Here is a 27,973-nt window from a genome sequence, read left to right on the forward strand (position 1 = left end):
GTTCAGGTGCATTAGTAACTGGGACGGGCACTTCTTTCTGTCCACAGACACAACACAGGAAGAAGGCATGGTACAGAAAACGCTTTAGAGAGAAATCTTGATTTTATTAGAAAAAAATGTAAACACAAAAGTTTAGGAACAAAATATTTCCTCCAAGAACCATATAAAGGTGATGCTTTAACTCCCAATTTATAGAAAAATTCATTTAAGATTATGGGTTTTAAAAATCAGCGAAGACACTCTCCATACTGCCACCAGAGCCTGCCTGAACTGTTCCGAAGTAACAACACTCGAAAGCTCCTGTTCTTTGAAACTAATTTAAACACATTGAATTGTTGAAAGATTAAAAACCGCAGTCAGCTAATTACACTCTCTCTCATCTCTTATTTAGCAAATGAATCACTTTGCATTACCACTTAGCAGAAGTACATGAATTTCTGCCTAATTAGAAACGGTGTAGAGGGAACATTAGCAAGAATGGAGCAGGTCAGAATATCTTTGCTGCTTCATTTTTAATTCCTAACACTAGAGTCTGATAAAAAACAGGGAGGTCATTAAATAATTTTAAATTATTTATAAAAATTACTTTGCCCAAATTATAATTATTTCCCCCCCAAACAGTCTGAAATGTCTAACAGAAAGAAAGAAAAAGCAGTTCAACATTGATTTTAATGAACATTTTAATGTTATAACAGAACATTATGAATACAATGGAAACAAAGTTTTATCAATTTAATAAAAAAAATTTCAACACAAAGTGGGGAGGTAATAATTTGATACCTATATTTATTTTAAAAAATATTCCCAACTTGAGGGTGAAACAATTTTGCATTCCAAACTCTAGAATCATGATTTCTCATGTGAGCTTAATGCAGTATTACAGCAGGAAAACAAAAACATCTCAATTCATTTCCTTTATTTGTCATTAAATCAATAAAATCTTCGACTGCTACAGGTCTCCTTTAATAATATATATTTAACTTTTCTCTATTGGAACCATATTGCTAGTGCCATATTATATACACTCAAAACCGAAACAAAACAAATACTGTATAAAATCTAAAAGCCAACATTGTTGAGGTCTAACATTTATATTTAACTTAAGGTCTTAATGAATTTTTATCTTTTCAATTTTTTGAAAAGACATCAAAAAATAAAAATAAATATTTTTCTCTCTTGACTGTTGCTAACTGTTAAATGGTGGCTACAGGGACAAACACGGAAGGAAGCCTTGCCAAGTTAATCACTGCAATTTGTAATGATGACTGCTAAAAACAAACAAAATACTGGAGGGTTTTTTTCTTCTTCTTTTAAAGGAAACCATAGAGCAGTCCTGAAAAAAAATTTTTCCTAGTTCTGCAAAGGATAAGTATAGCAGAAGATATGGGAAAAGTCCCATAGCTATCACCAATTACTTAAAGAGGTTTTGTTACAATAAAAATTTGGAGAGTATGATAGCAGTGTTGTTGCTGGAACATTAGCAAAAGTATATACATTCCAGTTACCTCTGATTTAGCCATAATCACATATGTATGCCTTTTTTTGGATAAAAATATATTTTTTTATAAAAAACTGATCATCCCACTTTAATGATTTCATATATGGGCTCAAGAGTGGTAGTAAAAGGAACAGGTCCAATTATGATAAGGTGATTCAGGGACAGGAAAATCAAGTTCCTCAGGAAAAGAAAAGTATAAAATTAGAGATTCAAACATATTTATTCAGCCCTATTCCAGACTTCCCACAACTTACAATATTGGTAAGAGCTCTTCAATGTATAAAGGCTTTCTTTCAGTGGTCTCATAACCCACTGGTCCACTCTCACTGGGAACACTGGTTTGGACTACCTTGTCTGAAGTGCCCTTGCCTGGCCGTCTGAAATACCAGACATTTCACGTTTATGAAACAGCCTTTTTGGTTCTTTACATACGTTTATTTTAATTAATTGATAAGAGGGGAGTTGATTACCTTTTTCCATCCCAACATCACCTATCTGCACCACTAAAAATCCTTCATTCAATCTGCTCCTTTATAATCTCTTATTTGCTAAAGTTGGCGAAATTTGCAAAGGCATCTTGCTTGGGCTGCACAGTTCCAGAAGCCATGGCGAGGCCGGGCATGCCCATCCCCACTGTGCCCGTCAGGCCCATCCCAGCGGTTGACATCCCTATGTTCATGTTCATGCCCATCATGCTCTGGCTCATCATTGGAGTGTTTCCAAGAGGGGCCATTCCCATGGTGCCAGTCATCACACTGGGCATGCTCATAGGCATGGGTCCCCCCATCAAAGGGCTAGTTTGGGGCCGGACAGGAAGCATGTTCGATGGAGAACTGAGGTTCACAGCTCCAAAACTTTGGGTCATCACATTCATAGGCTGTTGCATATCTACCAGAAGAAAAGAGACAAAATAACTCTACCACTAGAAATTGAATTCTTAGATGCACAGGACAAAAATAATACAATCTTCCTGACCACCATTACCTGTAAGCCCCAATAAAAATTTTTTAGTGATTTTATAGGAGAATTCAATTAACTGGCATTGTTTTCTCTTGAGAAGTATTCAGTGGCTGTTAGCTCTGGTTTCCCATAGATGTAAAAACAGTATAAACGTGGGTTAGGGGAAGACATGAGGCATTTTAAAGTCATTCCCACAAAACCTATTGTGGAATCCAACCTAACAAATTGTCAAGAGCTACTGTAGATCAAAAGACTTAAAAAAGTTTATATCCTTTGACTCCTTCTATTTTTAGAATATTCAGGAAAAAAAAGCACAAGCACAATGATTTATACAAACAAAATCGTGGAGTTCTTTATAATAGCAAAAAGCTGGAAACTGAAATAGCCAACAATAGAGGAACTGTACACTTTATAGTTATCCATCATATAAGATCTAAAAATAATTTTTTAAGAACATTCAACACACAAAGAAATGAGAACTTAATGTTGAATGAGAACTACAAGAAACAAAATATAGACAAAATGATCAGTGATTAAAAATACAGTCAGAAAAGATGGAAAAAATATAAATTAATGGTGATTATCCTGGGATTATGGATTGTTGATGATTTTGTTTCCTTGTCACATTTGCCCATATTGAAAAAGTTTTTTTCTTTTTTAAAAAAAGATTGTATTCATTTATTTTTAGAGAGAGGGAAAGGGGGGGAGAAAGATATGGAGAGACACATCAATGTGCAAGAGGAACGCTGACCAGCTGCCCCCGCACACCCCCAACGGGGGGCCTGGCCTGCGATCCAGGCACGTGCCTGACGACGGGGAGCTGAACCAGCGACCTTTCGGTTCACAGGCCAGCACTAAACCCACTGGCCACACCTGCCAGGGATGAGGAAGTTTTCTACAACAAATATTTTTAGTTTAGTGATCAGGACCCCAAAACTTACCACAATACAAAATAAATGTTTTCATGCCAAGAACAGAACAGAGTACTGGGAGGGATAACAAGTATTTGAAAAACTCTTAAGTGAACACACAGTTAGTTGCCTTCAGCAGAGTTTGTGTTAAGTGTTTTTATTCATGGCTTGAAGCAATCCTGGCATCAGGGCAAAAGATCACATGTACACAAAGACACACGATTTACCAATCTTGCGGCAACTTACTCTGCTGTTGGATCATTGTATTGAGCGATGGCTGCTGGGGTTTGGAAGGCTGCATACCAGGTAGTAAGTTGTCGAGGCTGATGTTTACGCTGGGGTCAGACCAAGTCGAGGGCAGAGTTTTGCTGACGGACTTCTGGACCATATCTGTATTCTGATTATAGAGAGGATTAGGCTTCTGCAGCACTGTGCTAACATTTTGCAAAGGCTGGAAAATAGAAAATGCTCTAAAAATTAAGCATCTGCTCTATAAAGATAATCAGATGGCAGTTTAATCACAGTAACTCCAAATATATACTAAATTCTGTAATAAACTATTGAAATGAAAAAGAACCACAAATGGTTTATTCTAAGGTCTTCAATAGCCTGAATCACTAACTCCCCCAAAACATTCGTCTGAAATCCAAATCATGTTTGGGGTGGAAACAATTATCCTCCCATCACCCGGAGTCTGGAAGCCACCGTTCCAGGGCAACGACCAGCTTAAGGTTAGGATAGCTCTAAGGAAACATACAAGTAGACTAGTTATTCTTACAAAACGGAATTCGGGATATGATTTCTCATGTTATAGAAAGCAAAACAATCACAACAGCAGTTGTCCGACGGGCATTTCATATGCCCGACGTGTCCACTGACTACGGTGAGCAACACCAGCGGAGCTGGCTCTATGTGGACCTATTCCGAAGAAAGGAGAAATTCCGGAGAAAGGAGCAGAGGTGCCTGATAGTTACAATACTAAGGGTAACTGTGAAAAGAGCAGGAAAAGGGAAAGGAATAGCAACGGGAAGAAATACTTTAAAATGTACCAATGCCCAGAATCATAACACAGCTGCAACTAAGGTTGCAAATAACATTGGCTTTCTGCTTAGATCATATAAAGAAACTCAAAAAATAAACTGGCTTGGGCTTATTCAGTGGTGCACAGTTAATTTAATGGTGTTTGTGTGGCTTTCATGTCCGTTTTCTCAATGTCAGATCTAATTTGTTACAGAAAGCAGTCACCCTCTGCTTCTCTCTTTTCTTCCTTCATCCTCACACCCAAAAGAAGAGAATCTACAAATTAAAATGAGTAATTAGCACCCTGCACAAATATTCTGAATAGCTTCACTCAAAAAACCAAGTTCCTAGTACAACTAAGACATATATATTCTAACCCTACACTTGTTCAAATTCTAAGGTAGTTTTAGGTAATTTAGATTTAACTATAAAAATGAATTAAAAAGCTCCCAATTTAAAATTTCCTTTATGAAAATAACAGCTGAAAGAAAAGCATAAACATTATACAATGTAGAGCCGGCCCAGAACATGGAAGAACATTCATCACTTTAGGAAATGATTTCCTTTATTAGCAATGGTTGTTTGCAACCAGTAAGTGACACTTCCTGAAGAACGTGACCGGAGATTTGACTGAGTCATGGGTGAAACCAGTACAGGTTTCATTTGCAGCCTGCAGGTACTGCATTTTTATCGGCACTGAGGCTAGAGCCTCTGCCAGCAAAAAGATTACGACTCGTTGAATGAAGGCTCAGGTGATGATTAGCATTTTTTTTTTTTAGCAATATAGCATTTTTAAATTAAGGTATATACATTGTTTTTAAGATATTATGCTATTGCACTTTTAATAGACTATAGTATAGTGCAAACATTAACTTTTACGTGCACTGGGAAACCAAAAATTCATGTGACTTGCTTTATTGTGATACCAACTTTATTGTGTGGTCTGGAACTGAACCGGCAGTAGCTATGAGATATGCGAGTTTCTCTATTACTTCTTAAACACAATTTTTAAAAACTATTAAATACCACTTTTTAAATTAATTCAATCATTTTTCAGCAAGTGCCTTCACTGTACAAGCCACTATGACTGGCTCTGCATGGACTACAAGATGAGTGAGAAGGCTTGCCCTCTAGAACTCAAATGACTATGCCGGGGAGAAAGCGCGTAAGATAAATGCACTGTGCAAAGGCAATCTATCCATCGCTTGCTAACTTTTGTTTTATGCTAATCTGCCATTAGATTAGACAGAGCATCTCAAAGATTATGAATCACAATTTCCGAGGGAAGCAGACAACTCACCTGTGATCTCGACATGGGCAAACCCAGCCCTACAGTATTCGTGCTCATCATAGAGAAATTCATGCTCTGGGAAGATGTCATGGTTGCCTGGGACGAGCCCATAAGATCGAATAGGTCTGAAGAATTTGAGGCAGCTGGAGGTGGGCCTAACGCTGGTTGTGAGCCACTGACAAGTTCTACAGCTGGCTGTGAGGCACTGCCAAAGAGCTCACCGCCGGAAGCAACAGGGCCCGAGGGGGCTTGGTTGAAGGCACTCCAGTCTCCAAAATCTCCATTCCCACTAGCTGCAGTCACTGAGGAAGAGAGAACGCTAAGGGTAAGAAACTTTCTGAAGTGCACAGCACAAATGCAACAATCTGTGAACAGAAACAAATTAGAGCTGATCTCTGTCCATTTAGATTAACATCTGCAGGTACCATCTCCATCTGGACATTGTTCTTTCTCATGAATATTCCACAAGTATTAACAAGGTGGCAAAGAAAAAAATATAACTCTCACAGATAAAGTAAAATCCATCTCTTAGCAGGTCTGAGGTGACACACAGAAAGTATAATCAAAACCTCCCTTCAACGTAAGTTTGCATATCTAATGTGCTTCCAGCAAAACAAATGTGAACTAGCCCAAGACCCCTAAAAGTAAGAAGAAAACTCTGAACTGGTTAAGCTTTTTGCTGGGAGACCCAGAATCCTCATGTAAGGACACACTCAGAAAAGTCAGAGAATTCAACTCATTCCATTCATTATTTGGAGAGGTTCAAAGAGAACTCAAACTACAATTTATACCATCTCATAAACAAAAACCCCAACTTCATGCGATTAAATTTATGAAACAAATGCAGAAAAGCATGGGAAAAAAAGTCAATGAAATTAGCCCTGACTGGTGTGGCTCAGTTGAGTAACTGGTTCACTTCCATGTCAGGGCACAGGCCTAGGTTGCAGGTTCAGTCCCCAGTAGGGGTTAATCCGAGAGGCAATCGATCAAAGTTTCTCACATTGATGTTTCTCTCCCTTCCCCTCTATTTAAACATAAACTTTTTTAAAATTAAAAAAAAACATACAAAAAAATGAGTAGGGTTAGTACATTTCTGTAGGAAGTGCTTACCCATTTGGCCATGCTTCACTGATAAAATAAGGGCTGTAGATAGCCATAATATATATAACCTTAGTATTCCGCTTGCTTCAAATAGGACTGTTCAATCTACTTATTTAATAAAAAGTGGGGTATATAGTCTTAAAAGGGGAACTCATGCTAATATTAAAAATACGTAGCTATCACTACACTTCAAAATATAATTACAAGTTTAAGACTTAATGCAATCAATAATATAAAAATAGAAAGTTAATTAAAACACCAGTGTTTAAGAGTATGGATTTTATAACTTAATAGCTGTGTAACCTGAGCAAGCCACTTAACCACCTCTGTGCCTCACGTTAAAAAAGGGCCGAAGTTGTGAACACTAAACAATTTAATAAATAGTAAATGCCATTTAAGGTTTGTTATTTTCACTTTGGGTTAATTGTGAGAAGACAGGGGAGAGCCAAGACACTGCACTCTCTGTCCTTCAGGTTCGCCTCACGAAAGTCTAAGTCAAGCTTTATGAATTCTTCATACAGAATGCTACTTGGAACACAATAAATGTAAGGGCATGTGATGCTTTAAAAAGTTTTTAATTACATTATTCTAAGTAAATAAACCTTTCTTTAAGAAAGGAACAAATTTAAAAAGGGACAAATAGATAAATATGAACGGAAATTGAAAAGAGTTACAGAAAAACTCATCTGAAAGCAAAGAGTATGTATTTCCACATTAATTAACACCATCTCTCTACTTCTGACCAAGATGGACATGTAGACACGCACTGCCTTCTTGCAAACCAAAAGAAGGACAACAATTTAAAAATAAAAAACAACCAGAACTGTCAGAAAATCGAACTGTATGGTAAAGCCCGACGACAAAGCAGTTAAAGAAGACACGTTCATCCAGACCAGTAGGAAGGGCAGACAGGCAGCTGTGCAGAAAGGACTCGCAGCAAGGTGGCAGCTGGCCGGCAAGGCAGCACCTGGGGGACCCCACCAGGCAGTGGCTGGTGGAGCAGGCGGTCCGACATTCACGCACAGATAAACCGGGAAGAACAACTGGGGATCGGGATGGACCGCATAACCCCGGGCCCCAGAGCAGGGAAATAAAGCCCTAAATCACAAACTGAAAACACCTGTGGGGGTTGAGACGGCAGCGGGAGAAACTCCCAGCCTCACAGGAGAGTTTGTTGGAGAGACCCACTGGGTCCTAGAAGGTATACAAGCCCACCAACATGGGAATCAGCACCAGAAGGGCCCGATTTGCTTGGGGGAAGTGGGGGAAGTGACTGAAATCCAGCAGAGAGCAGAGCAAGTGCCATTGTTCCCTCTCGGACCCCTTCCCCACATACAGCATCAAAACTCAGCCACATGGGTTACCTTGCCCTGGTGAACATCTAAGGCTCCACCCCTCACTAAGTAACAGGTGCTCGAGACCAAAAAAAAAAAAAGGCCCCAAACAAAAGAACAGATCAAAGCTCCAGAAAAAATACAACTAAGCGACAAAGAGGAAGCCAACCTATCAGATGCACAGTTTAAAACAATGGTAATCAGGATGCTCACAGAATTGTTTGAATTTGGTCACAAATTAGATGAAAAATGAAGGCAATGCAAAGTGAAATAAAGGAACATGTACAGGGAATCAATAGTGATGGGAAGGAAACTGGGACTCAAATCAATGGTGTGGACCAGAAGGAAGAAAGAAACATCCAATCGGAAAAGAATGAAGAAACTAGAATTCAAAAAAATGAGAAGCTTAGGAACCTCCAGGACATCTTTAAATGTTCCAACATCCAAATTATAGGGGTACCAGAAGGAGAAGAGGAAGAGCAACAAGTGGAAAAGTTATTTGAACAAATAATAAAGGAGAACTTCCCCAATCTGGCAAAGGAAATAAGACTTCCAAGAAGTCCTGGAAGCTCAGACAGTCCCAAAGAAGTTGGACCCAGGAGGAACACACCAAGGCACATCATAATTACATTAGCCAAGATTAAAATTAAGGAGAGAATCCTAGAAGCAGCAAACAATAAGGAGGCAGTTACCTGTAAAGGAGTTCCCATTAGACTGTCAGCTGATTTCTCAAAAGAGACCTTACAGGCAAGAAGGAGCTGGAAAGAAGTATTCCAAGTCATGAAAGGCAAGGACCTACATCCAAGATTGCTCTATTGAGAAAAGTTTTCATTTAGAATGGAAGGGCAGATAAAGTGCTTCTCAGATAAGGTCAAGCTAAAGAAGTTCATCATCACTAAGCCCTTATTATATGAAATGTTAAAGGGATTTATCTAAGAAAAAGAAGATAAAAAATATGAACAGTAAAAAGACAGCAAACTCATAGTTATTAACAACCACACCTAAAACAAACACAAAAGCAAACTAAGCAAACAACTAGAACAGAACCACAGAAATGGAGACCACATGGAGGGTTAGCAACAGGGGCATGGGAGGAGAGAGGGGGGAAAGGTACAGAGAATAAGTAGCATAGATGGTATGTAGAAAATAGAAAGGGGGAGGGTAAGAATAGTATAGGAAATGTAGAAGCCAAAGAACTTATATGTACGACCCATGGACATGAACTAAAGGGGGGGGGGGGAATGTGGGTGGGAGGGAGTGTGGAGGGGAATGAAGGGGGGAAAATAGGACAACTGTAATAGCATAATCAATAAAATATATGTATTTTTTAAAAGCACCATCTCTTTGCACTCTGTGTTCATTTACAACTTGGAAATACATTATGTCTAGGTGAAAAGGTCAGTAACCAACCACAGCGATGCTGTGTCTCACTATGCTAAATATCAAAAGAACATTAAGTCTTTAAAATCATTCTTCTATTACCATATTAAAACATAAACACCCTCAAAAGAGAAAATAATTCACTTAGAAACCCTAAGCTCTACCAACAATTTAATACAAGAACTCAGCTAATATTCATTACCTCAGGGTTTTACAAAAACGTGTCTTTGATATTCTCTACAAAAAAGACTGAATTAAGAGTTTTACAATTAGTTCTCTATATTAAACAATTTAAACTAACAAATAAGACTGTTGGACAAATGTCATCTTTATGTTGGTTTTGTGTTTGTTTGATAGATGAAACAAATAGAATGGAAACTGGGACAAAATATGTTGCCCATGTGAAAACTTGATCTCAGGTGATTAATCAGAGAAAGATATTTCTAGTGGGGCATACACTGTTCAGAAATGATTAAACATTGTTGCAACAGTTTCAGCCCTTTGTGTAATGGTGATCAAGCTGTAGTAATCACATTCATATGGATGAAGAAATGTATCACTTAGCAACATTAACATATTTGAATTATCTGCATATTAGGCAACTTTATATACATAAAAACTTTGAGAATTACACAGGCAGTCTGTAAAATTGGGGCAGTATGCATCTTCCACTTTGATTTGCCTGAAGTAAGATACTGACCCTTAGGAAGGCATAACCATACTTCTAAAGGAAGCATGACTCCCGATTCTAGAAGCTGGAGGCTCAGGGGCTCTCCCAAAGTTAACTAGCTACCACAGTCTGTGGTAGAGGCGTTAAGATAAAAAAGGGAAAAAAGACAAGCCATTCACCTTAATCCTTGATGTTTAAGCTTCTACTCTGCTTGGATGTTGGCTTTGATTTTTCTTTTTAAAAACTGAAGTATAATTGACATGTAACATTCTATCAGTTTCGGGTGTACAACCTAATAATTCAATATTGTATATATTATATGAAATGATCACCACAGTGAGTCTAGGGGTGTCCAACCTTTTAACATCTCTGGGCCACACTGGAAGAGCTGTCTTGGGCGACACATTAAGTATACAAACTCGAATGAAAACTGATGAGCAAAAAAAGTTTTAAGTAAATTTAAAATTTTGTGTTGGGCTGCATTCATAGCCATCCTGGGCTGCATGTGGCCTGCAGGTTGGACACCCCTGGTAGGGCACTTTTAAATTTCTAATCTAACATGGAGTGAGGAAGTTTTGCCTAAGGTTCACCTGCTAAGGATGTGTCAAAATGAAGTCCAGTTATTTGTCACAAAAATGCTCTTATCTAAATTATAAAGAAATGAATTTTACTAAGATAGTCTGCCCATACCCAAGGTCCCTGAATGCTGTTCATGAAAATCGTAAGTTAAACATAAACCCCACTACCCTTGGCCACTGAGATTATTAATGCTTATTCAAACTCCCTACTCCCCACCAAAAAAAGCTAAGTAGGAGTTACTTATGAGTAAGAACACTTTTAAGTGTACCTCAGCGGCTTGTACCAAATTAATTCGTGTGGTGCAATTAAGACACTGGCCTAATAATATACCTTTGAATAAATCCATTAGGAATTACAAATACGGTATGGAAAAAAATGCCAAAAAGAAGCGGGTGTGGGAGGGAGTCATTTTGTTTTGATAACCTTTTCACTGCTGCTAGATTTCTGGCCAATCAAACCGGATCATACCTTGGGAAGGGAAATTGCCTGATGCAGCAGCTGAGCCAAAGTCAGCAAATCCGCCAAATAAATCAGTTGATCCTCCTAGAAATTAAGTATGAGGAAGAAGTTAAATTGTTAGAATCACAGAACAATTGATAGTAATTTCAAGAAGCCGTTTTAGCACCACACGTAAAAAATATTCACTATTTAAAGGGTCCAGACCCATCATAAAAGCTAGTTTGTTGATCCACGTTTTCACGGTCCCTTTAAGCAACCACAGACTCGTACATTCCTCAGTTCTGTGTCTAGCAGACAACTGACACCACAACTGTGGTCAGTTATCCCTCACTTACATTTCAGAAACATAACATGGGCATGCAGTTTATCCAGCCAGTTATGCTCTTTATAACAACCCTCCATGGATGCTAATGCTGGGTAAAATGCTGCTGGGAAGTAAGATAGTTACATAATCTCAAAACATCACCCCATCGGTTATTTAGTAAATACAAGGGGATGAAGCTACTTTTGCAATGGAGAAATTGGATGGATAACAAATAAGTGATCCCACTTAAGAATAGGATAAAACAGTGTTCATGGGTTCTCTAATATAAGGAGCTGAAATGGCCATTGTCACCCATGCAGAAATTCCTGCCAAAAATATTTAACTTGAACCTAGTGATGAGGAATGAATCAGAGAAATACAAATTGAAGACATTCTGCAAAACAACTCTGAAGACTTCAGAAAATGTCAGCATCACTAAAGACAAAGAGACTGGAACTGCTCCAAAGGGGAGGAGCCTAAAGAAGCAGGACAAGTGAATGACATGCGTGATCCTGGACTGGGCTCTGGATTCTTTGAAAAGTGCTACCCTGAAGTGATATAATTGAGACCAGGGAAATCTGCATTTTGGTCTGTTTATTATTAGACAATGAAACTGTTTTAATGTTAAGTTCCCGAAGTATGATAATTATATAGTGATTATAAAGGAGAATGCCCTTGTTGTAAAAAGATATGTGTTGAAGGATTTTAGGGGCAAAATGTCATGCTGTTTGCAATTTTCTCTCAAATGGTACACAATAAACAAATAGTACACAATAAAACACCCACCAAAAAGAACTAAAGAGAAAGAAAATGTGGCAAATTTTATGTAGGTTTGAAATTAAAAGAAATAAAAGGGGAAAAAACTGTTTACTCTATGAGCAAGCAAATATTTGCATTTTTATTACATGAAAAATAGCGTTTTGATATTTCTAGGCTGGCGTTTGTAAAGGGGTGAGACCCGAATCGGAAGGCTGCGAGTCAGTCTCTGTGCACGTGACACCGCACTCCCACACACGTTCTCATCTGGAGACACTACGTGGGTGAGAATATTTACTTTTATCTACCATTTGAACAATAACATCTTATTAAATTTTAATATTTCACCTCTCTCCAATTATCAACTAAATAGCAACAGCCAAAGGATCTAAAACCGTAAATAGTTGTCCTTATTTTGTCCTTAAAGATTTCACCTCTTAAGAGTCACAGCCTTAGAAGTTTAGAGTGGCAGTTCAATTATGGTGCTTTTAGTGTTATGCGAACATTACATAGGTTACATCACAGCTGCTTAGCCTGCAGTGCTTAGAAACTAGCCAGGTGGGACTGGAACATCTGGGCTGCACTCAAACACCACCAGGGACAGCTTTCAACATCTGGTGCCATTTCTGAATTGTCTTATCGCTGCAAGACATTTTGCCCCATCTGCTACACTCAACTGGGTTAATTAAAGTAGAACCATCTCCCCTTCTTAATAAATGGCCAGCAGTAATGAAAGGAACAAATCAGTTTCTGATACATATGTATTTAGTATTTCTTTTTAATACACATTTACTGTAGTCAACTATCAGCAGGCATAAGGAATTCTTCCTTCTTTCACCTCATTACAAATGCACATATTCACGTATATTCGCACCCAACATGAATTAACTCCTGTCCCGCCAAGGCCAAGGCTCTCCACTCCCTATCAACACCTACAGCTCATGCACCCACTTCTGCTTTATCCAAAAGATAATATAACAGTGTTTGCTTTTTTCTTTATAGGCACGTATATCATGATAAAATATGACAAGGGGCAAAAAAAATCAATGACCTATATTTTTAAACTATTTAAACAAGCACATACATTAATAAAAAATAGCAGGGAAATGAATGTTACAAACAGTTGTTGCTTAATATTCATAAGTTGTCTTCTGTAATGTTCCTTCATGTTCAAGATATTGATCAAAGTACACGATCAGGTAACAAACTGATAGTTCATCATTTACTGTAACATTAAAAGACTTGAAAATTGGGGATTATTTTAATTTGCTTCATCCAAGCAGTGAATAAGCATCAGTATGTAATTTATTATGCCAAACAAGTTAGGAATTTTTTCAAATCTTATTCAGTCTGAGCTGTAAGAAAATTCATGCTGTGGATAAAAGCACCGAGTACTATAGACCACAACTCCAAACTGGGCAAGATATTTATTTGTGTCATATCCTGAATGTAATATTTCAGATAATTACCCACTTGGGTTATTCTACTGTTCTACCTTCTAATACCTATGCTGAAATTATGCCACATTCTTAACTTACACCTATAGGAAATACTATTCCCTTCCACCCATACTCGAAGGGAGTTTGATTTTAACATGACTAATTTAAGAACACTGGGAGGAGAGAATGGAAACACACATACGCACAAGTATTTTACAGACAGAAACCACCTTTCCTTGTAAAGAATTTAACTTTTCTCCAATGATCTGAAGTGCCACAGATTATGTTGCTATTTATTTTACACTATGGTCTTCAACTCTGAAAACTACCTTAAAATTTAAAAATCTTTGTACTTCATGTAGGAACAGACTTTCTCCTAGGACACACTCTCTATACCCATATGCATGATGTTATTCATACCAATGCTTTGAACTCAATAGAAATTTTCTATTCTTAAGCGTTTTCCCAGATAACTTCTAAGGCTAAGGGAATTTAAATAAAAGAGTCTACCCAAAAATGGCTGTGTGTAGAAGACTGCTAAATTTCACAGCAAGAGCCATCCTTCAAGATTCCCACATGAGAGCTGTCATTACAAATGAACCATTTCCATCTGCCTTTTCAGGGCAGCAAGGAAGTTATTTACAATCACCAGCTGGGAACACGTATTTTCCAAAGCAATCTGTGAACAGGGAAAATACAGCCAGACTACGTATGGAAATTTCCTTCCATAAAAAATTTAATCTAGGTTACATTATGAAACAAAATTTGCATATAGAATTCTAATACTTACAAATTAAAAAAAATGATAAAACATGTAAATATGTGACAAAGAATTAATGTAAGAAGTTCTTTTAAAAACCAATAAGGATAAACACCCTAATTAAAGAAAAAATGGACAAAGGACATAAATAGAGAAGTTATGATTAATTTATAAAAACATAAAAAGTATTTAAACTCAGTGCAAAATGAAATCCTACTTTCTCCTTAACAAATTGGAAGATTTTGGGAAGGTGCTATTTCACTACTTTATAATATAGAAAATTTTGGAGGAAAAAACCCCTTAAAAACCTAATGTCGCAAAAAAAAAAAGATACTGATTGGCTAAATAAACTATAGTTTATCCATACAATGTTAAGATTATTATAAAGTAATTAAAAGGTCTGTAAAAGAATGCCAACTATCATGAGGAAATGGTCATGAGATCTTGGTTGAAAAGCAGTTTACAAAAAATAAAAAATAAAAATCCTTATTTATAAGCCTGAAAAAGGTTTGCCACACAATAAATGCTAAAAGGTACTGACTAAATATACAGAAAATGTATGTAAAAAAAGAGTAATCACCAAAATTCATAGTTGACTTTATGAATCTAAGTTATGGTGAATCACTTGTTTTCCATCAAATTTCTAGAATGAGCATTACTTTTATATAGTAGAAAGAGTTATTAAAAATTTTTATTTTTGTAAATTTAGTTCAAACTGGAAACAACTCCCAGGAAATTCTTATATATGTTGATGTGTTAAGGCTGTAACGAGGTGGTTCACAGTCATGGAAATATCCTCAACAAACTTCAGTGACCACTGGTTATAAGACAACAGGTTCAAATGTAAATGTAATAAAAATTTTGGATTTGATATACCTTAATCTTTAAAGATTTTTTAACTTAAAAGAAATCATAACATATGCAAGTCATATAATGTCTTTCTATTAGTACTGACTACAGTGTATTTTCTCTTCAACATCATTTCCTGTACTAGAAATTATCTTCTTTAACAGTAAGGTAACCATGGCCTAAGTTCCTTAATCGCAAAAGGACAAAGGAGACTACATGGATTTTTAAAGTGAGATATACTTTAAAAAAAATGAAATGGAATGGTTTTTGGCATTCTATTTCTAATTGGCTTATTTTTCTAAAAACTTGAAATTATTCATTCAATTCAGTTGTATTTATTTATTTTACTTTATTTTATTCAGTTTATTTAGAAATGTCCTATATGTGTTTAAGCCATCAAAATATCGTCTGAGTGCAGAGTCTGAAAGATCACCACCACAGTGGGACATTCAGGAGAGTCTCAAGCAAGCCTTGATAATGGGCTCACATGTGTATGTTTAAACTTGGTACATACCCTACAATGACTGTTACCACATGTATACTTTGGAAGCTGCTAACAAAAGGATGTAATAACATATACAAAAAAGATGACCCGAACATTTTCTCAGAGGAGAACTCTATCTGGTGAGCTGTACAGATGCCATATCTGCTTAGGTTTATAGTTCGTGTCCATATTATGTGCCCGACGGCACTATAATAAGTACAGGCACATCTGGTAAATGACCCCCAATGGAATACCAAATAGCTATGCGAACATGGTGGATTCTTACACTTTCTCATGTGTAGGTGCCAAAGACTTAGTGGTGCTAGAGATTTAGCATTGCTAAAGATTTCCACCGCTGAATTCAATTTCAAATATATTACTGAAATATTTAAATAGAGATTTTGAATAACAAAATTTATGTACTGATTAGAGGGGGTGCTCTGAAGAAACTGGTTAAAACACACTATTTCAAAAAGGAGATGACTTTAAAAAAATAATCTGATGTCAACCCACATTCAGTTGCTTTTTTAAAGACAATATTAAGATAAACATTAAGGCAAGAAACCTTCCAGGTTTCATTTGTCTTAGTTATTGTATTAATATTAATAGCTATTTCTATTTAATTAATCAATCTACTTTTAAGTACTGGAGAAGAAAAACCATTCAAAGATTTCTTGTTAAGCAAAGGAAGCATGCTACTACTTGATAATTCTCACTGTTCAAAGCAATCTTGGTATCAGAGGAAAAAAGTTCATTCACTCATCTGGCCTTCCTAGTTTTTTCTTCTCTGATTGCTCCACTAAAACTTTCCAGAGATGTTCGGAAGGGGCTCTTTAATATTTCACGCTGGGAAGTCCAAAAGAGCTGATATTCTGTGACACTGCATGCTAACTGCCATTTCATACGAGAGTTAAAATCATATAACTATACGAAAAGCATGTATAAGTTTAAAAAAACTAATGTAGTTTGTAATCTTGGGCGTGCAGTTTAATAATTTTAGGATGAGTTTACAATCACAGGAAAAAAAAGGGGATGGGAATTAAAGAATTTCAGAAACTAGGTTATACCAGATACCCTATGAAGTTCACTCCCAGTCCAAGAATTTTATGACACTAGGCAAGGAGAAGACAAAAATAGCAGGAGACTTAAATTACATGTACTAAACTAACCATTAATCGATTTCTATCATAGACTTCCTCTCAGGCACAGTTTTAAAAAATCATTACACACATCTAGGAACAGTATGTTTACTTTGCTCATTACTTATATGCCAATCTTGCCATCTACGATCTAATGTGAACTGAACTGAACAGGTTGGGAAGGACTGTCTTTAAAGAGAAGTTTCATTTCTCAAGCTGTTCTGACATAGGAGTTTATTAGAAATCCATAATCACTGAATATAGCCTAAAATATAAATTTTCTTGAAAATAATTTATAGGGAACTACTCAAAATCTAGCACATAGTGGTAATCAAATTGAAGACATCATTAATCCTATCTCGAGAAAATCTTGGTAAAAAAACTATTCTTTTGCTGCGGCACTCTTAAAATATGTCAGGTAGGTAGTTACACCCTTTTGTAGAACACTCCTTTCCTCAGAAGCACTCTCCATGTTTGTAATTAAGTAACTCTTTGTGACTCTTGAGTAACGATCACTGTACTTCCACCACTTGAGCTTCCCACGAGGGCAAGAACTCTTTTACTACACGTTATACCTCCAGCACCCAGACCTGCGTCTAGTTCAGCAAATATTTGTTGAATAAATGAGTGGACTCTAGGCATGGCTGATGCTGACAGCCAGAATTAATATTCAGCAACAGACAGTAACATGAACAGAGCGGTGCATTTTGTTTATAGAGAAAGCAAAGGACCCCAAATACTCAGTGTTAAAGAAATTAAGGAGATTAATAAATTATTGGTTAAATATTTAAGCATCGTTCCTTATTTTAGGCAACTGGACAATTCCCCTCAAGTAATGTTCAAAGCTCATTAATTTCATATTAAAAATAAATACATTGCAAAGAAATTTATTTTTCATTCCTTGACATTTAAAAAAATTATTTTAAAAATTTATTTTATTATTGGTGTTATTATTAGTAACACCAATAATAAACTTAGTATTATTTATTAGTGTTACAGTTGTCCCAAATTTTTTCCCGTTGCTACCTAGCCAGCCCCCTCCTTCCACAGTCTATCTCCACACCATTGTCCATGTCCGTGGGTCATAAGCTGCCTTGACTCATGTGGCTCAGTGGTTCGCGCGTCATCCCACAAACCTAGAAGGTCCCCAGTTCGATTCCCAGTCAGGGTACATGCCTGGGTTGCGGGCCTGGTCCCTAGTAAGGCGATTGATGTTTCTCCTGAACATTGATGTTCCCCTCTCTCTCTTTCTCCCTCCCTTCCCCCACTCTCTAAAAATAAATAAATAAAATCTTAAAGAGAGAAAGAGTGAGCCAATGTGGAAGCTTACCTGTTGATTGGCTGGTGCCATCAAACAGATCAACAAGGTCGCCAGATGACTTGCTACTAGGCACTGAAGTCTGAAAACACACAAACTCATAAGCTTAGAAAACAAATTTCTACTATTTCTTTTAATCTGCTCTACTCTAATTTCCAACTTAGACGCAAATACCTGTAATTATCTTAATAGGGGCAGATTTAGTTTTCTGGAAGAAAAAAAGAAAAAACCCAACAGATGTAACCTTGAAATCCTATGGAGAGACAGTATTTTTAAGTAATTCTATTCCCATCACTGTAAAAGTCTGTAACATCCACATTCCTCTTTTCCCTGGCTCATTTTTTTTGTATTGCATTTCACATTGGAACACATACCTTCCACAGAAAATTCACTGCTATGTTATCAGCATCATGAGAAACACTAAAAAATACATGTGCCCAGCCTTATCACAACACATGGAGCCTTAAATGCCCAGGGTGGAATCCTGGCCTGTACAGTCTGACAAAGCTGCCCCAGAAGTTCCAACACTTAGGAAGGTTTGAGATCCAATGGACGAGAAGCCAAGATCCTGTCCCACTCTAAAGTCCTCTGATTCTGTGAACTTCAGCAACACTTAACTGCTTGTTTACTAAGTCAGTATAATTCTGTTGTTTGATGTACCTTGACATCTAATTATTTTATATTTAGTTCCCACTAAATTAAGGGGCTGGAACTGTAACACAGTTTTTCTCTTCCCCGCAGTGCAAGCGCCCTGAAGCACGTGTGGATGTTCAGTGCATACACACTGAAGAGGTCAGGATCGCTAGCCATCGGGGACACACTGTTGAGCTCCCGGGCTCCTCACTCTGAGCTCTGTAGATTAAAGTACTACATTATGGCTCAAGGAGGCCTTGAGATCGAGACTGATCGAAGTAGTTGAGAAACTTTTCCAGAACTTTGACCTTCTAAAAACAAAATCAAAAAGCTTACACTATAGATATATTTATGGCAGGGTAACACATACTACAAACTGATACTTTAAAAATCCCACGAATTATAAAAGCCTTGATTTATTGTTAAAACATTTGGCAGTTGGGATAATTTTCTTCATGTGACCTTAAGTGAATCTTCCACATGACAGCCGCCCCGTTTGCGGGTTTCAGTTACGACTACCAGACTTCGCACAGCCGCCTTCAGTAAGCTGACTGTGTCCACAACAGGGGTTTGAAATCTAGGATGAGAAAGAAGGAACAGCCATTTCCCCCTTTTAACTACAACTAAAGTTGAGCTACAATTTTGAAATTTTCATCCAAATTTTAAAAAGAGCAAATATGGATGAAATTACATACCAGAAGACATTTGGCAAAAGTTAACACGATACCTGTTTTTGACACTAAGTAGGACTACCTTTATTTTTAGAGTCATCTACTATTAGCCGGATACCTCAGCAAAATGTTTTCCTGAGCTTTAGCCACTTCTGATGCAGAGATACAAGTTGAGTAAACACTAGTGGGGGGAGAGTGACAAAAGAACAATTTAGCCTTTGGGGGCAAATCTCCCTCTTTGGCAGATTTCTGTCTAAAAGACTAGCTCATGGCCAGGTATCCAGCAGGTGGACTTCCATTTCTGTGGTAAATGAACAAATGGGGAAATGACAAGCGTCAGTGCTGCCCCGGTCAGCAGTGAGCAGCAAGCAAACACGCCTCCCTTTACAGGCACCTCCTCTGTGCCAAACAGGACCGCTTCCCCCAGGTATCTACTCGGCCCTCCATCATCTATTTCTTACAACTTCCAAAGACTCCCATGTTTTCCTTGGTGAATCTCATTGTACCTGGTAACCAGAGGTGTGTCTAGAAGGAAGCAGATGGACTAAATTCTGATTCACAGCCTTTCCCAAGCGAACCAAAGCATCATTTCTACTTTTGTAGAAAGTGCAGACAATCATTCAGAAATTGGACAGATTTCTCCCCCCGAGGAGATTTTTTATCATTAATGACTCTGAGTAATACATGCCAGAAGATCTGTAGTTAATATGGTTGCTTGGAAATGCCCAACGCATGCAGTGATTCTAAAAGTAATCCCTAAGAACGAAACTGTGTATAATGTGTAGATTTGTGCCATCCCCACCTTAACTGAAGATTGAGGCGTATGAGCTGAAGCATTCTGGTCTGGACTTGCTTTGTCCCCTGTGTAATGTGCTGCTGCTCCAAGATCAATGGTTTTGGAAGGGTTGGCTGTGCGCTTGTGCCTGGTCGTGGTGGTCTCGGTGGCTTGTGTGATGTGGATGTGCTTCGTCGTCACAGTCTCCTCTTCATCTTTGAACTCGCCTTTGGGAGATCTGCCTCTTCTCGCTTTCTTTTCCTCATCACTGTCGCTAAAAGATATTAAAAATGAAGCAAAATAATAAGGCTAGGGAGTCCTTTAAAATGAAGTCCTCAGTGATTTGAGCTGAAGAACTTCAAATGCAGTAACTCTGAAACTCCACACTTTGACTGCTTGACAGGGACCAACGGAACGTTACCCGGGCTGTCTGAGTGAAGTTCCGCGTGTGCCGGGAGAGGACGCGGGGACCAGGCAAACTCCCTGGGCACGTCTAAAATGCTGCTACAAAACAGTCCTTACACACGTGTGCACAAACAAAAAATGTCTGAAATAACTCCAGTGCTTATTTATTATAGATTAAAGCTTACTTAAAAAATAAAGTAACAGAATTACCATATCAGAATCAACTTATAAGACCCTAGGAGCTCCAACATCTGCACTTGATGACCATTCTCCTGAAATGGGTTGTGTGGAACTAGTTCTGTTCACATAACTTAATTCTCTCACTGACTCTCACATACTAAAGCAATACACAGTAAAATATTTCGACAAATACCTTTTAAATTCTATCTTATTTGAATTCAAATGATTAAACACTAATCTGTAAATGCACAAAAGTGTAAGGCAGGAGTGTCAAACTTTTTTCCACCGGGGGCCACATCCGCCTCGCGGTTGCCTTCCAAGGGCCGAATGTAATTTAGGACCGTGTAAGTGTTAGTGCTCCTTAACTGGGGCAAGGAGCTCGGTCGGCGCTGCCGCCGGGTGGAGACAAGGCAGAGGGCTGGGTTCGGCTCCTGGGCCTTGTGCTTGCCACCTGTCATGTAAGGTAATGCGCTTCACAACAGTTGTGCTTTTTTTTTCACCATAGTATCAGCAGATCAAATTTTTATATAACTATGAAAATTACTTTATAGAAAAATTAAGTATACTTAAAATTTTTTTGAAATAATTTTTCAGGCATATCAATATTTTTTCTTTTTTTAATAGTGCAAAAGAAAAAAACATTAACAAGGAACTGGGTTTCTCATATGCCATGAATTTAAAAATGCCAGCACTAGTCTGTTCTCCAGTAATAAGGCACTGTTTTGTTTTTGTTCGTTTTTGATCCAAGAAGGACACAGGGAGAGACACCTGAAGCATGTTCCATTATCTATGTTACTTAATTTTATTTATGTTTTAAATAATTTTTAAAGAACTTTTATTTATTTATTTATTTTTAGAGAGAGGGCAAGGAGGGAGAAAAATAGGGAGACATCAGTGTGTGGTTGCCTATCATGTGCCCCCTACTGGGGACCTGGCCTGCAACCCAGGCATGTGCCCTGACTGGTAATCAAACCAGCAACCCTTTGGTTCTCAGGCCAGTGCTCAATCCACTGAGCTACACCAGCCAGGGCAAAATAAAATACTGAAAATTCTCTTTAAAACTATGACTATCTATCATCACTGATGAAATTTAACTCAGTCTAATGTAAAGCCAATTTCTACTAAAATATAAATGCAATTGGAATTGTTTCATTCCAAAGCTGTATAAATCAAGGATCAAAAAGCATGGCTTCCAACACACAGCAAAGGCATTAAATGTATTTTTATCTATAAGTGGGAATCTTCAAGTTCTGATTGTTTTTAAGTCCTTGTCACTTACTACGTAATTTTGTAGCATAAATGACCTAAGAGTCCCATCATCAGTTCTATAAGTAAACCAGAAATTTCCTACCTTCCTGATGTCCAGTTTTATTTCAATCAAGGTAATTTCTTTATAAGTTGAGAATATAAACCTGACTAGCACACAATGAAATGGAAACCTTATATTTGATCTATGTTCAAGAATTCCTAAATCTAATAATAAACTAAGAAGTCTGAAATCTGAAATTCTGGTAACATGACAAAGAGGTCACATGCAACTTTGTCTAAAATTCTCTCACAAATACTCCAAGATGTAAAAGTCCTTGATGTGGCCTTTAATTACTATAATAAATAATATACATTATATTTTCATTCTTTAACTTAAATTATATAAAAGATTTATGAACTCCAGCAGATTCTGTCTTAGAGCCAACAAAGAAAAAGAAAGAATAAGAAGACAAAAGCATGGAAAGAAAAACCGAGGGTGGGAAGGCAAAGGAAACAACACAAGAATGTACATAGTCCAATGTCTAAACAGCTGATCTATACTTGGTTCTGACACTTCAGAAAATAGCAACAGAATACATGGCCACAGTATTACAAGAGCTTGCTTGAAGGCTTCTAACACTGTTTGTTTTTTTTTTTTTAATCCTTACTCAAAGATTTGTGTATTGATTTGGAGGGGAGGGAGAAAAGAAAGAAAAGAAAGGAAAGAAAGAAAAGAAAGAATCAAACAAACAAACAAACAAACAGCCCTGGATGGTGTGGCTCAGTGGACTGAGTGCTGGCCTGCAAACTGAAAGGTTGCCAGTTCAATTCCTGGTGAGGGCACATGCCTAGGCTGTGGGCCAGATCCCTGGCTGGGGGTGCGTGAGAACCAACTGATCGATGTTTCTCTCTCCTCTCTCTGAAAATAAACAAATACAACCTTTTTTTTTAAAAAAGAGAAAAACACTGACGTGAAAGAGGAATAGCAATCTGTTCTCTCCTCCTGTGTGTGCCCTGACCAGGGATCAAACCACAACCTTTCCAGTACATGGGACGATGCTCCAACAAACTGAGCCCCCCGGCCAGCACTCACTAACTCATTTTAGGAAAGCTCAACACTGCCTGACTGGGCCTCAGGTTTTACTTCTCAACAATAAGGGTAAAATCCTTTCTCTAGCCTATCAAATAGAGATACTTGGAAGCATGAATGACAAAAATCTTGTAACACTCGCTTTGCAAATGAAATGCTACATACATTGCCCTTTTAACTGGCAGCAAAGCTAGTTTATAGCTATGTTGGTAGGGAGAAGAAAAATGAATGCTATTCCACGTGCTATTTTAGTTTTATATAAAACTAAATAAAAGATGCCTTACCATTAGAAAATGTAGTTTATGAAAATACTGGTCTATATTCATAATACATTTAGTCCAAAAATCCATTTGGACTTTCTTCCTGGTACTCAATGGCACAGAATCCTAATGAAATGTCACAGGAGGAGTTAAATTTCAAACCATTTAACTTTTGTTTAAATTTAATATAATAAGCCTTGTTAACCCTTAGCAATACCTTAGATCCCTGGATAATCTGATGTCCAAGTGAAAAATAAGATTTGAGAGTTCTTACTGAGAAAAAAAATTCCAATAAATAGCTTGAATAAAAACATCTAGGAAATGTGAAAACTTTAGAAATAAATGGACAAAGCAAAATGAAGTGTGTTGGTACTAATTTCAAACAGTCTCTGACTTAGCATCTTCAAAACAGCCACAGTCAGTCAGCAGCAGCAAACACACTAACACCAGAGTGACTCAGAGAAGATTAGCCTGACCTCTGTGCAAGGATGACATGCAAATTCATAAATCATTCCATTTCTGCACAGGGCATTTTCAGGGCAGTGTCCCTCTTCTATATGGTTCTACAATGGTGGGTATTACCCATTTGTCAACTGTCGACACAGTGAACCCTAATGCAAACAACAGACTTAGTAACAATATACAAGTGTTGGTTATCAACTGTTAATAAATGAACCACAGTAATGCAAGATATCAATAACAGGAGAAATTTTGTGTGTTACTATGACAACTCTGTAATTTATGCAGTTCTTCTGGGAACCTAAAAAGTAAAATCTATTAGGGGAAAAAAGCTGAACTTCAAACAACGGTAACACCCAAAACAAAACAAAAACAAAAAAACCCAGCTGCACCAATTTAGCGCCCTCTCCAAGAGACCCAGAACACAAAGTGTTAGTACCTGCATCTTTCTGGAGAGTCTTCTCTATCTTTCCTCCGGAACTTGCTGATGGTATCATCAATTGTGCTTCCAATTTTATCACTCAGTTCACCTAATTTATCACTGAATGGAAAAGCACTTTTGTTTTTATCCCACTCCTCATCCCATTTTGATTTGGGCTCAGGATCATATCTTTCACCTATATAAAGCATCAAAAAAAGAAGCAACTCTAAGGCCATTAAATACAAAAGGTGTCTACAGTTCTTTCTGAAGCTTTTCTCATAATAAAATAGTTTTCGAAGGAAAACAGAAAGCTCCCATGGTGCTGAATCAACACAATTACAGCAAGACACAGCAGGCAGTGCCAGTCATTAAGTGGCAGGGAACGCAGACTCAAAAGCTTTCACTTATGAAAACTTACATGACTTTAATGCACAGCACAGCATTATCAGGAAGTTCTTAAAGGCGGATGAAAGGAGTGGAGGAAAACACAAAAACCAACACAGGCTACATAAGCCAAGTAGAAATGGAAATCTTTTTGTTTTTACAAAAGTCACTCAATGAATTATATTTCACTCCGCTCTCTCAATGTTTTTTCAGTTATTAGAAAAGTATTAGACAGCTAAGTTTCTTTTTTAAAAGATTTTATTTATTTATTTTTAGAGAGGGAAGGGAGGGAGAAAGAGAGAGAGAGAGAGAAACATCAATGTGCGGTTGTTGGGGGCCGTGGCCTGCAACCCAGGCACGTGCCCTGACCGGGAATCGAACCTGCGATGCTTTGGTTCGCAGCCCGCAACTCAATCCACTGAACTGTGCCAGCCAGGGTGGACAGCTAAGTTTCTTAAAACACAAGCTATAAGAAACACCATTCTAAATGTTACATGTCTCAATGCGCTATAAAGACATTCCTTAATATCAACCCAGAAAAATAATAGATTTTATGACACGAGAAAGCATCTTTTAATTACAGTAAATAGAAAAGAATATTCTAATTACCAAAAGCTACACTGACTGGAATCATGAAATATGCTCAAGCAGTTCAGAACAGACATACGCTGGGGCTGGTCAAACCGAGGGAGCCTCATGGCGAGTCTGAAAGTGAGGGGAACAGATCATGGCAGCAAACAAAACTCCCAAAGGTCAAGATCTGTTTTAGTCCTTGACCTTGGGGTCCAAAGGAGAGAAAGGAATTATAGGCATTAGAAGGAACCTTTCCATTCCAATGTCCATGTCCAAACTCAAGAGGCAAGAACAGAAGGTACAGGAAAAATCACGTGAGGTTAAAAAGAAGAAAACACTGAAAATTAAGGCAGGTTGGAAAGAAAAGGGAAGGGCAACGAGAAATAACAAAATAGTCCCAAGGTGGGCGAGAGAGCTTTTCACTTGAGCTTTGGCAAACAAGTGATGGCACACACATACTTTGCACACTGAACAAACACCGCACTGAAGTGCCTGCTGAAACCATGAAGTCAAAACGCTGTGTAAGAGCTCGAGAATTTTCAAACATGTCTACTAAATCTGAAAGTGACCACCAACTTAAACAGAACATGAAAAAATAAAGTTTCTTACATAAAATTTAAAACAGGATGGTTTTATAAAAATGGTGGTTGTTCAGTATTTCAGTGACAATATGATAAACTAAACTTTGAAAAAGAATTTATCTGCAAAATGAAAGTAACTGAAAATGAAACTGACTAGTGTGGTAGGTATACTAAATGCATGCCAAAAATACTGAATGTTGGCAGGATATTATCTAATGTTAAAATGAAAAAAAAAAACCAAACCCCATATAAAATAGTTAAAGTTGATTAATTAAGTCTCTGAATTATACGCATAACACTGAAAATAACTCATACAAGAATGTGATGCAAATACATAGGCCATTCAATTCTTATCTCTACTGCACACAGTTCACTGTGATGGATTCTGAAAATGTGTTCAATTTTCTAAATTTATCTAATTATATAATGACGATTATAATTAGATAAATTATATATATAATTATATAATTATAATTATAGGTAAAAAAGAGGATTACAAGCAAATAGAATGAGGAAATGAGTTGCAAATAGCAATTTCTACTCGTGCATACATTAAATTGCTATAGCTACTTTGAAAAGTTAAAGAATAAAAATAACTACTTGGGCAAATAATCCAAAAACTTTTTATTCCCCCAAATAAATAAAAACTTCAAAACATTTACAAGATTTACTTAAGATAAATATTTTTGCCCAATTCAAGAATTCACTTTTACGTAATGCTGAGACACAAAAGAAATAGACGTTTCTGCTGTTAGAAACATCTTCTAACAACTAAAGTGTAGCATTCTCTTTGTGAACAAGAAAGCAGAGGAGAGGAGTGAAAAGACTGTTTTACAGGAGGTCACAAGGTAAGAATTGAAGGCTTTCATACAGTTCCAATGACGAGTCGTGAGTTCTCAGAATAACCCAAATGCACACACTCAGATGCAGATGGGAGGAGCTGGAGAGTCCCAGCGAGCGTGTACACAGCGCTGGCCTGGCTCTGCAGACCCCAAACGGCCGGGGACTGTAGAGCCCCGGAAGATGTGAGTCCAAAGAGACACGCTATGAAAGAGTTATTTTCTCTATCTGTTTCAAACACTTAGTGATCTCTTTTAGGCCAACTACATGATCACACGTGAAATAAACCTGGGAGATGAACCTGCTAGCCGTCTGCAATGTGTTAGGAACAACACTGTTGGTCCCTTTCGCCTGTGTCAGATAAATGCACTGCTCAATGAGGGGAAAGACTGAGGCTGAGCCCACCTACGGGAAGCTTAGTATCTATTTTTGGCCAAAAACAGATAAATTGGTTTCAAATTAGGAAGATTCATTTCTTGCTCAAACTTTATATAATTTTATGCTCTAAATGCTGAGTTAGAGAAACCCTTTTTTCATTTTAGAATGGTACACCAAGAGATAAAGGAATATATCTGTTTTGTTCTCTGTAGATCAACTCAAAGATGCGGTCATTTAATTAACAATTAATGGTTAAAATCATATTCTTGAATCCACCAAATATCATTTCTTGAACACACTAAATAAAGAGAAAGATTCCTAAGATTCATATAATAGGAGCCAAAATGACTAGACATATATTTTAGTATTCTATGTATTCCTTAAAAAAAAAAAAAGAAAAAGCATTTTGGTCTCTCATAGCTCAATGATTCTTAAATACACCCAAGAAGCTAAACTGGTGGCTAGGTGCCAGTCCGTTTCTGATACTCACTGTATCTGAACCCTCCAACACTTTCCGAGGAAACCCCGACATATTTGTCTTTGTTCTTCTTCGCTTTCTTTCGCTCTTCACGAAGCCTGTCGTCATCCTGGGCAAACTCAACCAATTCTTTCACCTTCTGGCGAATATTTATACCTTGATCCTTGCCATGCTCATCTGTGAGGATGATAAGGGAGAGACAAAACCTTAGGAATTCAGATAATCTCTATCAAACTCTTTAACACAAAAAACAGGCATGAAAATTTCAACATAAGAAACCAATATATGTTAAAATTAAGAGAGAGGCAATTATGCTGTTAAATCTTGTCATTTCCTCATTAGCAA

General features: G+C 37.4%; 1 protein-coding gene across 4 annotated transcripts in view; it reads right to left on the reverse strand.

Moving 5' to 3' along the window:
* Nucleotides 1-662: 662 nt before the first annotated feature.
* Nucleotides 663-27,973, reverse strand: part of CLINT1 (clathrin interactor 1) — a 57,102-nt gene continuing 29,791 nt past the window's right edge. For 2 of the 4 annotated variants that reach the window (XM_028527134.2, XM_036014292.1), the window contains exons 5-12: nucleotides 27,641-27,805; nucleotides 24,413-24,590; nucleotides 20,359-20,605; nucleotides 18,265-18,334; nucleotides 11,213-11,287; nucleotides 5,690-5,982; nucleotides 3,616-3,820; nucleotides 663-2,386 (exon numbers count right to left, since the gene is read on the reverse strand). In XM_028527134.2, the coding sequence (XP_028382935.1) occupies nucleotides 2,040-2,386; nucleotides 3,616-3,820; nucleotides 5,690-5,982; nucleotides 11,213-11,287; nucleotides 18,265-18,334; nucleotides 20,359-20,605; nucleotides 24,413-24,590; nucleotides 27,641-27,805 (1,580 nt within the window). In that variant the 3' untranslated portion in view covers nucleotides 663-2,039. The remainder of the gene's footprint in view (nucleotides 2,387-3,615; nucleotides 3,821-5,689; nucleotides 5,983-11,212; nucleotides 11,288-18,264; nucleotides 18,335-20,358; nucleotides 20,606-24,412; nucleotides 24,591-27,640; nucleotides 27,806-27,973) is intronic. The other 2 variants (XM_028527135.2, XM_036014291.1) reach the window with 2 other exon arrangements.

Source organism: Phyllostomus discolor, chromosome 13, assembly GCF_004126475.2.
Source record: "Phyllostomus discolor isolate MPI-MPIP mPhyDis1 chromosome 13, mPhyDis1.pri.v3, whole genome shotgun sequence".
NCBI lineage: Eukaryota > Metazoa > Chordata > Mammalia > Chiroptera > Phyllostomidae > Phyllostomus > Phyllostomus discolor.